Source organism: Passer montanus, unplaced genomic scaffold (genome assembly GCF_014805655.1).
Source record: "Passer montanus isolate IOZ18808 unplaced genomic scaffold, ASM1480565v1 scaffold239, whole genome shotgun sequence".
Taxonomy (NCBI): Eukaryota; Metazoa; Chordata; class Aves; order Passeriformes; family Passeridae; genus Passer; species Passer montanus.
The window spans coordinates 169,528-186,003 of NW_024367026.1; the positions used below are offsets into that span (position 1 = coordinate 169,528).

The 16,476-nt window shown below is 70.4% G+C and overlaps 3 protein-coding genes across 7 annotated transcripts in view; 2 read left to right on the top strand and 1 right to left on the bottom strand.

Moving 5' to 3' along the window:
- Window positions 1-854: 854 nt before the first annotated feature.
- On the top strand, window positions 855-11,438 carry AGBL5 (AGBL carboxypeptidase 5). The gene is given in 12 exon segments (XM_039710950.1): window positions 855-1,387; window positions 1,647-1,818; window positions 2,509-2,974; window positions 2,977-3,160; window positions 4,033-4,600; window positions 5,040-5,209; window positions 6,413-6,548; window positions 7,248-7,438; window positions 8,312-8,517; window positions 10,530-10,630; window positions 10,829-10,875; window positions 11,168-11,438. Coding segments are annotated over 12 exon segments (2,673 nt in total). The 5' UTR covers window positions 855-1,190; the 3' UTR covers window positions 11,403-11,438.
- OST4 (oligosaccharyltransferase complex subunit 4, non-catalytic) lies at window positions 11,426-12,532 on the bottom strand. Of its 5 annotated transcripts, XM_039710955.1 has the most exons (3): window positions 12,392-12,434; window positions 12,232-12,268; window positions 11,426-11,678 (listed from the first exon to the last, which is right to left on the bottom strand). In XM_039710955.1, exon 3 carries the CDS (start codon window positions 11,675-11,677, stop codon window positions 11,564-11,566), a length of 114 nt encoding a protein of 37 aa, XP_039566889.1. In that variant the 5' UTR covers window position 11,678; window positions 12,232-12,268; window positions 12,392-12,434; the 3' UTR covers window positions 11,426-11,563. The 5 variants fall into 5 exon arrangements, with proteins under 5 accessions (XP_039566889.1, XP_039566887.1, XP_039566885.1 ...); XM_039710953.1 differs by lacking the exon at window positions 12,232-12,268 and having other exon boundaries at window positions 12,382-12,532; XM_039710951.1 differs by lacking the exon at window positions 12,232-12,268 and having other exon boundaries at window positions 12,354-12,510.
- A 1,392-nt stretch (window positions 12,533-13,924) lies between these two features.
- The window catches only part of EMILIN1 (elastin microfibril interfacer 1), a 5,988-nt gene continuing 3,436 nt past the window's right edge, over window positions 13,925-16,476 (top strand). Inside the window, exons 1-2 of the mRNA XM_039710964.1 lie at window positions 13,925-14,221; window positions 15,959-16,084. Of these exons, the coding sequence (XP_039566898.1) occupies window positions 14,070-14,221; window positions 15,959-16,084 (278 nt within the window). The 5' untranslated portion in view covers window positions 13,925-14,069. The remainder of the gene's footprint in view (window positions 14,222-15,958; window positions 16,085-16,476) is intronic.

Here is a 16,476-nt window from a genome sequence, read left to right on the forward strand (position 1 = left end):
GGCTGGGGTGGCTGGAAGGAGCCCAGGGAGCTGCTGGTGCCACCCGCGGGTGGGCCCCGGGTGGGGGGTGCCTGTGGAGTGGGGAGGGGTCGGGTTTGACCCCCGCCTCTGCCCGTGGGGGCGTGTCACCCGTGGGGGTGTGTCACCCGTGGGGGCGTGTCACCCGTGGGGGCGTGTCCCGCGTGGGGGTGTGTCACCCGTGGGGGGTGTCCTGTGTGGGCGTGTCACCCGTGGGGGCGTGTCACCCGTGGGGGCGTGTCCTGTGGGGGTGTGTCACCTGTGGGGGTGTGTCACCTGTGGGGGCGTGTCACCTGTGGGGGTGTGCACGGGGCTTGGGAGTGCCTGTGTTCTTACAGGTGTGCGTGTCTCTGTGCTCGCCCACGTGTGGCACGTACAGGTGTCCGTGCCTCCGTGCACACGTGTGCTCCGTGTACGTGTCCGTGCACAGCCCTGTGCCCAGTCACACTCACTGTGCATTCACGGTCACTGTCCAGTCACACTCCAGTGTCCACTCACGCCCACTGGATGTCCATGGATGTCCGTACACAATCCTGTCCGCTCACACCCGGTGTCCACTCACACCCAATGTCCACTCACGCCCACTCTCAGGTCACACCCAGTGTCTGGTCACACCCACTGTCCACTCGTACCGGGTGTCCATTCGCACTCACTGTCCTTCACACCCCACTGTCCACTCACACCTACTGTCCAGTCTCACGCCAATGTCTGTTCACCCCCAGTGTCCGGTCACACCGTGTCCCCCTGTCCGGTCACACCGTGTCCATCTGTCCGGTCACCCCCAGTGTCCCCCTGTCCGGTCACCTCCGGGGCCGCGGCCGGCGCGGAGCCCAGCGAGGGGCGTGGCCAGGAGCGTAAGGGGCGTGGCCACAGCATGAAGGGGCGTGGTCAGGGCTATATGGGGCGTGACCTGGACCACAAAGGGCGGGGCATGCCATAAGGGGCGTGGCCGTACCGTGGGGGGCGTGGCCTGTGCCCTGCCAGAGAGGGGCGTGGTCGACAGGAGCCGCGGCCCCCGCGCCGCCGCGGCCGTTGCCGAGGCGCCAGCCAATGGGCGGGCGCGTTGCTGGGAGGCGGCAGCCAATGGCCGCGCGCGGTGCTGTTGCCGGGCTGCCCGTACCGGCCGTGCCGCGGCCGTCCCGGGGCGATGCCGGTCCCGGCCCTGCCGGGCCATGGAGATCCGCTGCGGGGGTCTGCTCTTCAGCTCCCGCTTCGACTCGGGCAACCTGGCGCACGTGGAGCAGGTGCGGCCTGCCGAGCCGGGGGGCGGCCCCGCCGCCCGCGCCAGCGCGCTGCCCGCCGCCGACTACGAGTTCAACGTGTGGACGCGGCCCGACTGCGCCCACACGGAGTATGAGAACGGCAACAGGTACGGCCGCGGGATTCCTTCCCCCGGAGCGGGCCGGGAGGGGCCGACAGGGGCCGGGGCTGTCGGGGGAAGGGAGCCGGGGGCGGCAGAGGGGCCCTGGCGGGGCTCGGGGGTCCGACAGCCCCGGAGGGGAGCGGCGGGGCCGGGGCTCTGCAGAGGGGCTGCGGTGCCCTGGAGGGGCTCCGAGAGCTGCCGGGGTGCAGCGGCAGCCCGGGCAGCCCGGGCAGGGCTGAGCAGGCTGAGCCGCTCCCGTCCGCAGGTCCTGGTTCTACTTCAGCGTGCGGGGGGGAGCCCCGGGCAAGCTGATCAAGCTGCACATCCTGAACATGAACAAGCAGAGCCGGCTGTACGCGCAGGGCATGACCCCCTTCGTGCGCACGCTGCCCGTGCGGCCGCGCTGGGAGCGCATCCGGCAGCGCCCCAGCTTCCAGGTGAGAGCCGGGAGCGCCCCGGGCACCGGGCACCGGGAGCCTGCGGGCACTGCCGCGCGGGGCCAGCCCCGGGCCCGGCCCAGCAGCTGCTTTGTTCCTGGCAGCTGCAAGGGAGGGAGGCACAGGAGCAGCCACAGCTGCCGTGCCACGGGGAGAGCCGAGGGACAGCGGGCACGGCACCGCCAGTGCCTGCGGGGGGCCGGGGGAGAGCAGCAGGGCTGGGCTGGGCTGGCTCTGCCCCTGGCTCATTCCCATCCCTCTCCATGTCCCAGGGAGCAGCAGGGCTGTGCTGGGCTGGCTCTGCCCCCGGGCCATTCCCATCCCTCTCCATGTCCCAGAGGATCACAGCAGGGCTGGGCTGGGCTGGCTCTGCCCCCGGGCCATTCCCAGCCCTCTCTGTGTCCCAGAGGCTCACAGCAGGGCTGAGCTGGGCTGGCTCTGCCCCTGGCTCATTCCCAGCCCTCTCCTCGTCCTGTAGAATCACAGCAGGGCTGGGCTGGGCTGGCTCTGCCCCTGCTCCATTCCCATCCCTCTCCATGTCCCAGAGGCTCACAGCAGGGCTGTGCTGGGCTGGCTCTGCCCCTGGCTCATTCCCATCCCTCTCTGTGTCCCAGAGGCTCACAGCAGGGCTGAGCTGGGGTTGCTGTGTCCCTGGCTCGTTCCCAGCCCTGTCCCCGGTGTCCCTGGCAGGTGGTGGAGGCGCAGTTCGTGCTGTCCTTCGTGCACCGCTTCCTGGAGCACCGCGGGGCCACCACCTACTTTGCCTTCTGCTACCCCTTCTCCTACACGGAGTGCCAGGACATGCTGGCACAGCTGGACGGCCGCTTCCAGGACTGCAGGCACATGTCCCCCAGCAGGTCTGCCCCCCACCTTCTCCTTCCTGGCTCTGCCCCACCTTCCTGGCCCTCACACCTTTGGGCTGGGCCGGGCCGGGCTGGGCTGGGCCGGGCCGGGCTGGGCTGGGCCGGGCCGGGCTGGGCTGCCCACAGGGCGGCCCGGGTGTTGGCACCTTTCTGCAGCCCCCGTGTCTGTGCCCAGAATGGCGTTGTGGCCCCGAGGGCTGGAGCATTTGGGCAGTTTGTGGAGCAGAGCCTGAGACCCTTCACTATCACAATATCCTGGGGCAGGCAGGACACCCCCTCACCCCGTCTGTTTGTCCCCAGGTGTTCTTCCTCAGCAGCAGAGTCCACCCAGGGGAAACCCCCTCCAGCTTTGTCTTCAATGGCTTCCTGGACTTCATCCTGCGGGAGGAGGATCCGCGTGCCCAGATGCTGCGGCGCATGTTCGTGTTCAAGCTCATCCCCATGCTGAACCCCGACGGGGTGCTGCGGGGCCACTACCGGTGAGTGCGGGGCCTCCCAGAGCACTGAGTCCAACCGTTCCCCAAGGAAAAGGAGCAGGAGTGGTTTGTTTGAGTGTTGGTTGGTAGATGTGAGTGTCCTTCACTGGTGGGTGTAGATGTGGAAAGGCTGTGAGTTTGCTGAAGAAGAGATCTCAGAAAGCTGATTCTGTGGTTTTTGTAACATTTATAAAACCATGGAATCCTGGATTCACTTGGGTTGGAAAAGCTCTGTGAGACCATTGAGTCCAACCACCCCCAGCAGTGCCCCAGCCACCACTGTCCCTGTCCCCAAGTGCCAAGCCACAGGGCATTTAAACCCTGCAGGGATGGGGAATCCACCCTAGCCCAGAGCAGCCAGTGCTAGGGCTAGACAGCCCTTTCCATAAAGTGTTCCCAATATCCAACCTAAACTTTCCCTGGTTCATCTCAAGGCTGATCTCTGGTCCTGTCTCTTGCTCTCTGGGAGCACAACCTGACCCCTCCACATGGCTCCATTCTCCTGTCGGGGAGTCACAGGGAGTGACAAGGTCCCCCCAGAGCCTCCTTTTCTCCAGGCTGAGCCCCTCCAGCTCCCTCAGCCTCTGCTGGGGCTCCATTCCCTTCCCAGCTCCCTCAGCCTCTGCTGGGGCTCCATTCCCTTCCCAGCTCCCTCAGCCTCTGCTGGGGCTCCATTCCCTTCCCAGCCCCGTTGCTGTCTCTGGGCAGGATCATGCAGGACTCTGCCACACTGTGCAGCTCTGGCAGCCCCTGGGCATTGGTGTGGCCATCGCTGGCACTTTTGGACAGAGCCCGAAGCCCTCGGTGCCCGAGGGGAGCTCAGCCCTGCCGGGAGGGGTGCCGGGAGGCGCTCAGGCTCCGGGCTCTCCCTGCAGGACCGACTCGCGTGGGGTGAACCTGAACCGGCAGTACCTGCACCCCGACGCCGAGCTGCACCCCGCCGTCTACGGCGCCAAGGCCGTGCTGCTCTACCACCACGTCCACAGCCGCGTCCTGCCCGGCTCTCCGGACTGGAGGACGTTTGTCTCCCCTCTCAGCACCAGCTCGCTGAGCTTAAAATCCCCCAACTGTCCCATGCCAGCCGTGGAGGCCGCGCTCTCGGAGCTGGACAAAACCAACAACCTCCGCAACTCCCCCGGCAGTTGGCGTGCCGGCACCCGCTCCGGCCTGGCTGGAGGCAGCCCCAGGACGCCGGGCCAGGATGCCCAGGTGTCAGACAGCACGGAGCCAGCCGCCTGGATCCTCCCATCGAGCCACAGCGGCGAGCGCTGCGAGGAGGGGCCGTGGGCGCCTGCCCCAGCCCCCGCGCCCGAGGCTGCCGAGCCCGCAGAGCCCATCGCACCCCGGGACAGCGGCCTGGCCTACTACGTGGACCTGCACGGGCACGCGTCCAAGCGCGGCTGCTTCATGTACGGCAACAGCTTCAGCGACGAGAACGACCAGGTGAGGGCGCGGCCGAACCCGCGGCTGCTGGGAGCCTCCTGCCGCTCTGCCCCCTGCCCGCGGGCCCCAGTGCTGCTGCTGCTGCTGGGAGAGGGGCGTGATCCCCTCACAGTTCCTTCCTTCCTCCTCCTTTCCTTCCTTCCTCCTCCTTTCTTCTTCTTCCCCCTCTCTCTCCTCCCCCCGTCTGGTGACCAGGGCAGCAGGAGGTCTCAGATTCCCCCTGGGAGCTGGTGTGGGTCAGCAGGGTGTCCCCCCAGCTGGCTGTCAGGAGAGCCCATCGCGGGGTGGGCAGCATGGCCTGGGCACAGCTGGAGCTGGCGAGACCCTGGAACTGGGCAGAGCAGGCCCTGGTGCAAGGCTGTGCTCAGCACTGGTCCCACTGAGCAGGATGAGCAGCCCAGGGCCCCCGGTCACCCCTGTCGCTCCCTGCACTCTGCAGGTGGAGAACATGCTGTTCCCCAAGCTCATCTCCCTGAACTGCCCTCACTTTGACTTCACGGGCTGCAACTTCTCGGAGAAGAACATGTACGCGCGGGACAAGCGGGACGGGCAGTCCAAGGAGGGCAGCGGCCGCGTGGCCGTCTACAAGGCCCTGGGCATCATCCACAGGTAGGGCAGCCCCGGGCACCCCGGGGCACAGACTGCTTCTGCTGGGTGGCATGTGGACAAAGGGAACCAGCTCCGTGGCACACACACCCGAGGGGCCCTGGGCGGGCCAGCAGAGGCTGGGCCTGTTGTGCCACGTGCTGCTGTGTTCATGAGATGCAGGCTCAGCCAGCTCCTTTCCTTCCTCTTCCTCCCCACCCCTCCTGCAGCTGCTCTGGCTGCTCCTCCCTGCTCTTGCACAGCTTTCTGAGGGGAATTCTCCTTTTTCCTGGGTGTTTCTGGCTATATTGAGCTGTAATTAAGTAGAGCTGCAGTGGGCACAGCGTCCCCGTGGCTGTGTGTGAGATTCCAGCCTCAGCCCATCAGTGATCCCGTGAGCTGGGGATGCCTGTGGTCCATCCCTCTCCCACGTGGGATGGGATATTCCTGGGAACATTGCACGGGGTGAGGCAGCCAGACCCACAGACTGGAGTTTCTCTCCGTTTCCTCATCACTTGCTGTGTGCTCAGCTGCTGCTTTGTGCCCAGCACCAGTCCAGCCCCACAGGAGCACACACACATGTGGGCTTTGTCCTGTGACTGACCTGCAGCAGCTCAGGTTGTTGATCCAACATCCCACAAAGTGCTGGGAGTGCTCACGGTGCACGTGTGAGCCCCCAGACAGCCTGGGACAGGGCTGCTCAGGTGTGCTGCCGGGCTGGCCCTGCAGCTGTCCCTGGGCAGGGGACAGATCCTAGCCCACACTTCCCCATCCCTCCTCCTCCAGGAGGAAGTGCTCCAAGGCACCTTGAGGGCCAGGGCAAGGCTGTAGCTGCCCACTCCCTGGCTGGTTGGTGTTGACAGTAGGTAATTCCCTTTCTCTACCCATCAGGGACCCTCCCCTTCCCCATCACCTTCCAGACGTGACCAAGAGGTCTCCTCAGAGGGACCTTGGCACTTTGGGTGCCACCCTCAGACATCCATCCCAAATTCCCAGCACTCTGGTACATCCCCATGTGGGCCGTTCCTGCCGTCGGAGGGTGCTCTCCTCAAAACCCTGCCACTTGCCCTGCACTTCTGTGTGCCTTGGAGCAGGACCCCTTCCTGGTGCAATGGGACCCCCTTTCCAGTGCCCTGAATGTGCTGAAGTGGCTCTCCCAGGGGAACAATGTGGGATACAGCCCTGCCGCGGGTCTGTGGGGTAGCAGGGCTCCCTCGTGCCCCACAGCTACACCCTGGAGTGCAACTACAACACGGGGCGCTCGGTGAACAGCATCCCGGGGGCGTGCCACGACAACGGCCGCGCCAGCCCCCCGCCGCCGCCCGCCTTCCCCTCCCGGTACACCGTGGAACTCTTCGAGCAGGTGCGGGGGCCAGGGCGGCCTGCAGGGGGAGCGAGACCCGGAGGGTGGGCTGGGATGCGGGGCTGGGGTTCCTTTCCTCCCCTTGCTTTGCTGTCCCGAGCTCTAGAGAGCTGCCCCTCTCCCCAGTGCCCCCACTCCCTGGCATTCTTTCTTCATAGAGTCCCCCCATCTTCCCTCGTGCCCCACTTCTCCTGGTGGGTTCCCCTCCCTGTGAACCCCTCACTGCTGCCCCTCTCCCCAGTGCCCCCACTCCCTGGCATTCTCCCTTCCTGGAATTCCCCCATCTTCCCTGATGCTCCCCTTCTCCTGGTGGGTTCCCCTTCCTGTGAGTCCCTCACTGCTGCCCCTCTCCCCAGTGCCCCCACTCCCTGGCATTCTCCCTTCCTGGAATTCCCCCATCTTCCCTGATGCTCCCCTTCTCCTGGTGGGTTCCTCTCCCTGTGAGTCCCTTACTACTGCTCCTCTCCTCAGTGCCCCCACTCCCTGGCATTCTCCTTTCCTGGAATCCCCCCTTCCTGTGCCCTCATTTTCCCCCATGCCCCCATTCTCCTGGTGGGTTCCTCTCCCTGTGAGCCCCACTACTGCTCCTCTCCCCAGTGCCCCACTGCGTCCCTCCTTGCCCGTGTCCCCCGTTGTTCCCCTGTGCCCCCCTGCCCCGTCGCCGTGCCCCGTGCCCGCTGAGCCGCGGTGTCCCGGCAGGTGGGCCGGGCGGTGGCGGTGGCGGCGCTGGACATGGCCGACTGCAACCCCTGGCCGCGGATCGTGCTGTCGGAGCACGCCTGCCTGGGCAACCTGCGCGCCTGGATGCTGAAGCACGTGCGGGGGCTGCGCGGCGCCGGCGCGGGCCCGCGGAGGAGAGGAGGTGCCAGGACCCCCCCCCGGAGCTCCACGTAAGGGCTGGCTGGGGCGAGCGTGGCAGCTGCAGGATAACGGCACTTAGAGATGATAAATGTCCCCAAGTGAGTCGCCTGCCAGGGTCACCTGCCCTGGGCCTAGCTCTTGCCAGCTCTGGGAACGGCGGGTGTCAGTCGCTCTGCTCCCAGCCGGCAGCAGAGAAGGGCACAGAGTGAACTGGTGGGGATTTGCCTGCCCCAGTAGTCGGGGTGGTCTCTCCTGCATCGCATCCAGCACTGCACTGGGCTGGGAGAGGCCGAGGGAGCTGGGAGGCTCAGCCTGAAGCAGAGGGAGCTCAGGGGGACCTTCTTCCTCTCCACAGCTCCCCAACGGCAGGGTGGAGCCGGGGGGGGTCGGGCTCTGCTCCCAGGGAACAGGGGCAGGACAAGGGGAAATGGCCTCAGGCCAGGGGAAGTTCAGGGTGGATATTGGGAACAATTCCTTCCTCGAAAGTCTGTCCAGCACGGGGCAGGGGTGGAGTCTCCATTTCCAGAGGGATTTACAGCCCTGTGGATGTGGCACTTGGGGCCATGGGTGGCCTGGGCAGTGCTGGGGGAGGGTTGGAGTCCAAGGCCTTTTCCAAACTCAGCAATTCCTTGATCTGGGTCTGGGGCTGAGGAAGTGGGAACCCTGAGCCAGCGCTGCTGGGACAGCGATGTACAGCGCAGGGCACTGGGGCTGCAGCTCTCAGGGACAGTCCCGGCGACACCCTTGTCCCCAGCTGTCCCCACCTCCCCAGGAGGAGTCCAGGGCTCTGCCAGAGGAGGGGCTGCAGCCCCAGCACTCGGGGCTGGGCTGTGCTGCTGGGTGGAGGGCGCAGAGGGCAGCCCCTCAGCGTGCTGGGCTGACCCCCATCTCCCACCCCGCAGGGGGCTGCCCACCTCGGCCTCTGACAACGCACTGGCCCGTGCCAGGAGCTTCAGCCACGGCACCAGCGGCAGCGGGGGCAGCCAGCAGGGCTCCCCCCGGATCCGGGCCTCCCCCAGCTTCACCTTCGGCAGCCCCCGGCCCCCGGTGGCCGCCGCGGCCCCGCAGAGCCCCGCGAGCGCGGGCAGCGCCCCGGCCCTGGGCAGAGGTAAGCCAGGCTGGGCAGCCCTTGCACGCCTGCTGCGGCGCCTGTCCAGCTGCTGGGCGGCACCCCGGCCCTGAGGCGGCCAGCACGGACACAGCGACAGCGGGTTTGTGTGGGACAGCGTGCGGGGGGCCTGGCCCCACAGCCGGCTCTGAGCGGGCTCAGGGCTGGCCCTGCACAGCAAGGCCTGCGGTGTTACAGCCCAGCTGAGCTCCTGCTCCACTGCACGTGGGGCTCCTGGGCACTGGGGCTGCAGGGAGATGATCCCCCTCCAGTGCCAGCACCAAGGGGCTTCTGCAGAAGCCAGCACAGAAAACCTCTGCTCAACCTCCCACTGTTCCCAAGCATTCCTGAGGCCAGCAGGGACACACCAAAGTGCCTTTCCCCTCCTTAGGCACTGGCTGGGCAACAGGGGGTTACGACCTGTGGCTGTGGTGAGGTGAGCTGGCAGGGGGCACCAGGGGGTTCCCAACATGCATCCCCTCTCTGGTGGGGGCTGATGTGCTGCAGTGGGGTGCCAGAGTACAGCAGGACACTGGCTGTGCCCTCTGTGCTGGCACTGCCACCGTGGGGCAGGGGCTCAGGGCTGTGGGGAGCAGGCAGTGGCAGCCCTCTGCCCACATCCAAAGGCTCCAAAGCCTCCCAGTGCCCAGGGCTGGGGGTGAGCTGTGTGCCTGAAGCTGTGCTTGTGTTGAGCTGTGTTCCTCTGGTGTCTGTCGTGTTGTCCTCGGGGTTTGCTGCCCAGCCCTCTGTCATGATGTGTCTTGTCTGCCATGAGAACGTGGTGGGGAGGAAATAAAAGGCTGCTGTTCTCATGGGCACGTTGTTCCGTCTGTTCCTTTGGCCGGGCTGCCTGGAGCGACCCCCAGCCCGTCCCTGGCTGAAGGGGCTGGGGGCAGCTGGGCTTTGAGCAGGAACAGAGCGTGTGAGCCAGAGGGCAGAGCCTGGTCCGTGGTGTCCCCAGACTGATCGGGGCCTCCTGCAGCACAGTGGCCAGCAGAGCGAGTGCCCCAGGGCACACTGCACCCTGGCACTGCGACCAGGACCCAGCTGTTCCTCCCCTGCCCTGGCACCAGCCCGACCTGCTTCCTGCCTGGCCACCCCAGCCCTCCCACCACCTCCTGCACCTGCGAGGGGCCCAGCAGTCAGCAGCAGGGGACGGACGAGCTGGGTGTGCTTGGAGCTGTGACAGGGTGCAGACCCGGGGGCCCTGCTCCTGTCCCACCCTCCCCCTGCATCCCCATGTCCCACTGCAGCTGGCCACACCCTGGGGAGCCCAGACCTGTGTTCATGTTGGGGTGAGGGGGTCTGCCAGACCCCCAGAGGCACCCCCAGCTGCTGCTGGCCAAGGCTGGCACCAGCTGAGCTGTTCTAGCCCAGGTGCAGCCAGCTGCCTCTTGGCAGCACCTCCACAGGAGGCAGGGCTGTGGCCCATCCTGCCCAGCACAGGCTCCTGCTTGTTGTGGGGTCTGGCCCTGGCTTCACCCCACTGGGCAGGGTGCCCCCCACTTCTTCTGTGGGATGGGGAAAAAACTGGGCTGGGATAAAGACTACCCAGGGGAGCAGAAACTGAGGCATCTCAGGTGTGTTCCTTCAGTGCTGTGCACTGCACCCAGGCTCCCAAATACCTTCCTTTCCCCAGCTCCCCTGGCCGAGCAGATGTCCCATGTCCCAGGCCATACCCCGTTTCAGAGGGCACGGCTGTGCCCCAAGTCCCCTCTCCTGGCTGAGCCTGGCCAGCGTGGTCACACCAGTGCCATGGGGCACCAAGCCGGGGGCTGGGGCAGAGCCTCTGCAGTGGCAGCACGAGCTGGGATGGAGCTCTGTGCCCATCACATCCTCCCCTGGCACCGGCCACTGCAGGGCCACCCCTCGGTGCTGGGCTGTGTGGAGGGGCCCTCCCTGGCCAGGCTGGCACCCTGCAGGGCACCGTGTCCCTGCTCCAGCCCAGCTCCAGCCCAGCTGTGACTCCGCCGTGGCACTGAGCCTGGCCCTCTGTCTCCTCTGTCACACAGGGACCGTGCCCAAGGGCGCCCGGGCAGCGCCGAGCACCGGCCACGGCCCACGGGAGGCGCAGCGAGGCGTGCAGCAGCTGCAGGACACGGCGCCTCTGCAGGTACCACCGGCACCAGCGCGAGCGACTGGGCTGCAGCAGGGCCTGTGCTGGGAAGGGGCTGCTGGGGGGCTGCCCCAAACACTGGGAGCCCCTCAGGGGCTGGGGCCTCCCCGGCTGTGGGGCTCTGTGGGTATTTCTGTCCCCTGAGACACAGGAATACCCCAGGGACTGGCACTGATCCTGTGCCCCCTCTCACAGGTGCTGCCAATGAAGCTGAATGCCCGCAGAGCCCCGGACAGGCGTGGGTAGGTGCTGCTGCCAGCTGCGGCGTGGGCTCACCCCGGAGCCCCTGCCGGCAGCGGTGCCACCCGGCACAGCCCCTGCCAGCAGCGGTGCCACCCAGCACAGCCCCTGCCGGCAGCGGTGCCACCCGGCACAGCCCCTGCCAGCAATGGTGCCACCCGGCACAGCCCCTGCCGGGCAGAGCTGGGCACCACGCCCCGGGCAGGGGGCTCCGCGGGCAGGGGGCTCCCCCCGGGCAGGGGGCTCCGCGGGCGGGGGGCTCCGTGCCCCGCTGACACCCTCTCTGTCCCACAGGGCTCTGCCTGGTGGCTCCCGTGCCCCCCGCCAGGGCGCCGAGCACCGAGGGACCCTTCCCGTGCTGAGCGCTCCCACGCCCCGAGCGCCGGCCCCGCTTTACCGGGCAGCGGCGGGGCTCCTGCGGCCCTGCTCCGCGCCGGGCACGGCGCTGTCGCTGTCCCCCGCTGCCACCCCCCGGCAGCGCTCGCCCCTGGCGCGGCTGCTGCCCGCGGCGCCGCTGCTGCTGCGCTGAGCGCCGGCGGAACCACGCGGCTCTCTGCTGTATCATCGTGTTCCCGTTAAACTCGCTCTGGAGGAAGCTCGGCCTCGCGCCTCCCGGGGCCCGGCACGGAGGGAGGGAGGGAGGGAGGGGCGGAGGGGCATGGCAGGGCGGGCTCCCCGGTCACCGGGTCCTCACTCCTGCTTCTTGGGGTTGTTGACGGCCACGTAGTGGTAGAGCACGACCAGCAGGAAGAGCGACACGCCCAGCATGTTGGCGAAGATGGCGAGCTGCACGTCCGTGATCATCCTGCGGGCAGGGCCAACGGACGGGCTGGCATCCCGGGGGCACCGCCGCCGGCTCCCGCCTCCCGCCCGGCCCCCGGTGCCCCGGTCCCGCTCCTGCCCGGGTTCTGCTCTCCCCCCGGTTCCCTCTTCTGCCCGGACCCCCGATGCCCTCTCTCCACCCCGGTTCTCACCCCACGCTTCCGGTTCCCGCCCCTGCCCGGAACCCCCGGTACTCCGGTTCCCGCTCGTGCCCAGGCCTCCCGGTGTCCCGGTCACGGTCCCGCTCCCGCCCGGGCCTCCCGGTGCCCCGCTCTCCTCCCGGTTCCCGCTCCTGCCCGGCCCGCCCCGTTCCCGCTGTCCCCCGCGGTGTCCGTTCCTCCCCGGTACCCGCTCTCCCCCGGTCCCCGCTGTCCCCCCGGTTCCTGTTCCAGCCCCGCTCTCCCCCCGGTACCCGCTCTCTCCCGGTGCCCCGGTTCCCGCTCCTGCCCGGCCCGCCCCGTTCCCGCTGTCCCCCCCGGTGTCCGTTCCTCCCCGGTACCCCGCTCTCCCCCGGTTCCCCGGTGTCCCCCCGGTACCCGCTCTCTCCCGGTGCCCCGGTTCCCGTTCCAGCCCGGTTCCCCGGTGTCCCCCCGGTACCCGCTCTCTCCCGGTGCCCCGGTTCCCGTTCCAGCCCGGTTCCCCGGTGTCCCCCCGGTACCCGCTCTCTCCCGGTGCCCCGCGCTCACGCTCCGGCCCCGCCGCTCGGACACGTCTCCCTGCTCGCGCCACTTCCGGCCGCGGAGCACGGCGGGAGGCGCCCGGCCCCGGCGGTGACGTCACGGCAGCCGGGCCCCGGCCGGGCGGCGGGCTCGTGGCCGCCGTGACGTCACGGAGCCCAGCCCCGGCGTGACGTCACGGCCCGGCCCGCCCCCTGGCGGCCCGCGGCTCCGTCTCCATACAAGGCGCTGCGCGAGGGCGGGGCGGGGCCCGGCGGCCCCGGGCGGCCGCGGCTAATTAGCGCTAATGAGCGCAGTGACAGCTCGCTGCGGCTGCTGACAGCGGCGGGCCCGCGGGGCGCGGCGGGGCCGGCTGGGCAGAGACATTCCGGGCGTGCTGGGAGGCGCTGAGCTCTGCTGGGGGCTGCTGGGCTGTACTGGGGTGTACTGAGCCGTACTGGGCTGTACTGGGGTGTACTGGGCCGTACTGGGGTGTACTGGGAGGCGCTGGGCTGTACTGGAGTGTACTGGGGTGTACTGGGGGCTACTGGGGTGTACAGGGCTGTACTGGGCCATACTGAGCTGTACTGGGGGGTACTGAGCTGTACTGGGCCATACTAGGCAGTACTGGGACGTACTGGGCTGTACTGAGCCGTACTGGGCTGTTCTGGCCCATACTGGTCTGTACTGGGCCGCACTGGGTCGTACTGGGCTGTTCCAGGCTGTACAGAGCCGTACTGGGCAGCACTGGGCCATGCTGGTCTGTACTGGGCCGTACTGGAGGCTGCCGGGCCGCAGGAGCCGGCTGCACCGTGTCCCGCGGTGTCCTGGCGCGTGCTGGCGGTCCCCGGTCGGGGGTCCCAGCACCGAGTCCCCCCGGGGCCGTCCCGGTGCCCCCCGCGCTCGGCCACGGAGCCCCTGCGCGGTCTGGGGTCCCCCGGGACCCGGCCCAGACACGCCCCCGCAGCCCCGGGAGCGCCGCGGGGCCGCCGCCATCCCCCCGTGTCCCGGTCCCGGTGTCCCGCCCCGCCGCCGCTCCAGCTGCCGCCAGCTGTGCGTGCTGGATCCTCCCGCGCCGCTCCCCGGGGCGGGGGGTTCCCGCGCCCCGACGTCACCGCGGGGCCGCGGCCAGCGCGTGACGTCACCGCGGGGCCGTGACGTCACCGCCAGGCCCGGGGAAGCCGTGGCATCACCGCGGGCTCGGGGCCGCGGCGGCGCGGGGTGGCCGCGGTGTGCCCGCCGCCGTCGCGGTGTCCCCGCTGTCCCGGTGTCCCGCTGTCCCGGTGTCCCCGCTGTCCCCGGTGTGCCCCGCACGGTGTCGGGTGGGGCTGGGGGCGCGGGGCAGCCCCGGGATCGGTGCTGGCACCGGGCACGGGCTCACGGGCACGCGGGGACGTGGCACTGCCCGTGCGGTGCCGGTGCAGGGACCTGTGGCCGCCGTGCCCAGCGCGGGGGCGAGGAGCGGGGCCACCGGCGCTCGGGGGGACACGGGGCCGGTGCTGGCCGGTGCTGGCCGGTGCTGGCCGGTGCGGAGCCGGTGCTGGCGGAGCGGCGGCCCGGGGTAAGGGGCTGGCCGAGGGGCGGCCGGGGGGAGGGCAGAGCCGAGCCGAGCCGTGCCGAGCCGCCCAGAGCCGCGGAGCCGCGACGGGACAGCACATGCGGTGGTGAGGCGCGCCGGACCGGGCTGAGCGAGCCGAGCGGAGCCGCCCCAGCCCAGCATGGCACCGTGGCTCTGGCCGTGCCTTCTGGCCGCGCAGGCCCTGGCCGCCAACTTCCCCCCCCGGTACAGCCTCTACACCGGCGGGGCCGCCCCGCTCGCCCCCGGCCCGGCCGCGGCCCACAGCGGTGCCCGGGCCGCCAGCCGGCACAGGTAGGAGCCGCGAGCACCGGGGCGACCCGGGCCACTGCGGGGACACGGGCTGCAGCCCCCTGCCCGGTGCCACGGGAGCCCCGGCACGTGCCACGTCCAGCCCGGGGGGCGGCGGGAGGAGCGGGGGGTCCCCGAGCGGGGGCGTCACCGCCGGGCCCGGGGCGGGCGGGCAGTGGGCGCACGTGGAGGGCCGGGGCCGCCGGTGCAGCGGGGCCGAGCATCCCGGGCCGGTCCGCGCTCGGCATCACGCGTGGGTCAGCGCTGCCGGAGAGGGGCGCGGGGGCCCGGAGCCGCCCTCCGCCCGTCCCGGTCCCGTCTCGGTCCGCGGGCAGCCCGGGGCCGTGGGTCGGGGGGCTGGGGGCGGCCCCACGCTGGGCTGGGGTCACCCCGCGTTCGCCGCGGACACAGCAGCGCTGCAGCAGCGCGGCCGCACGGCTGCGGCTGCCCGGCCCCACGGTGGCCCCGGGGGGATGGCGGGACCTGGCCGCAGCCCGGGGTCCCTGGGGAGGGGCGGCGGCGGCGGGGCCGCGGGGCACGGGCACGGTGGAGCCTTTACCTGCGGCTCTGGGGGCTCAGGGGGCTCCCCGCGGGCCGGGGTGCGCAGCGCTCCATCCCCGCGGCTCGGGGAGCGCGGGGGGTGTCCCCACACGCTGCCCGTTCAGGGGAGCTCTGCTCCCATCCCGGGATGGGGACAGCCCCGGAGAGGGGCGGTGGGCCCCAGGGCAGGCCGGGGGTCCCGGGGCCTGGCGGGTGCAGGGCTGGGATGGGGGGGAGACGAGGGGGGCCGTCGGTCGGCGCAGGAATTCCCGGCGGCCCCCGGGGAGGAGCTGGAATCCAGCCGGGGCCTGAGGGGAACCAGCCGGGCTGACGGGAACCGGCCGCCGCACCAGGGCCCCGCGGCGGGGACCGGGGGCCGCTCCCGGGGGGCTGCCCGGGGGGCCCGAGCGGGGCCCGGCTTTGGCTCCCGACCATATAAGGCTGCGACGGGGTCCCGGCAGCGGGGCCAGGCTGCAGTCCCACGCGGGGGGGCCGGGGTCCCCGCGGGCTGCGCCGGGACCAGAGCGCGGCTGCCGCTGCTGCCGCCGCTGCCCCGCGGCACCGAGCGGGCACGGAGCACGCAGGGTGCCCTCCCCGGGCCGGGCAGCGCGGCATGCAGGGCACGGTGCGGCGGGGTGTGGGCACCCCGCTCCTGGCAGAGCCCACCCCGGCCGGGCAGCCACGGCCGGGGGCTGCAGCCGGGGCTGTGGGGTCGCCAGGCGTGGCTGGGAGGCTGCGGCGGGGCAGGATGCGGCCCATTAACCCGCCGCACCGGCCGTGACGGTGCTACCGGTGGGGCTGGTCGGGCAGCACGGGAGCGCGGCGGGGATGCGAGGAGTGGCCAGAGGGGCCGGGTGTGCCTGGGGAGCCGGAGGGTGCCAGGCAAGGCCTGGGGCAGCGGTGTTGCTGTGCCTCTGCCGGGGTGATGCCTGGTGCTGCTCTACGCCAGGACGATGCCCGGTGTGTGAGGGATGCTGTGCTTGGTGTGCGCCGGCACAACGCCCGCTCTGTGCTGGGATGATGCTAGGGCAGTGCCAGGGCAGTGCCAGTGGCTGCTCCGTGCCGGCACGGTGCCTCCTGGGTGCCAGGACAGCCCGCGGGGTGTGCCGGGGTGGTGCCCCGGTGATGCCCGGGCTGTGCCGGGGTGGTGCCGTGTGCCAGCGCGCCCCGGGTGTGTGCCCTGACCCCGTCCCTCCGCAGGAACTGGTGTGCCTACGTGGTGACCCGCAGCGTGAGCTGCGTGGTGGAGGATGGCGTCGAGAGCTTCATCAAGCCAGACTACCAGCCCTGCGCCTGGGGGCAGCTCCAGTGCCCCCGAGTCCTGGCGTGAGTGGGGCTGGGGGCTCTGGAGGGGTTCGGGACGTGCTGGGGGGCAGCCCAGAGCCGGGCGAGCCGCGGCCGCGCCGCCGCCGCTGGTGTTTACCCACCCTGGGGTCATGTTTACTTTTGCGCAAGAGTCAGTGGCCCGGAGCGGTGACCGGAGGGTGACCGGACACTGTCCCCCCCGCTGTCACGTGCAGGCAGAGCCCTGGGGCACCCCGCGGCTCTCTAGACCGGAGCATTGACACGAGTGACACCGGTGTTGGGGCTGGTGACAGGGCAGGGCAGGGGCAGCCCCGGCCGCTGAGCGAGACACCGGCGCTGCTGGCTCAGGCCGCAGCCGGTGCTGGCCCCGTTCCCTGGGGCAGCCCCCCGCCCGGCGAGGGGCTGGCCGAGGG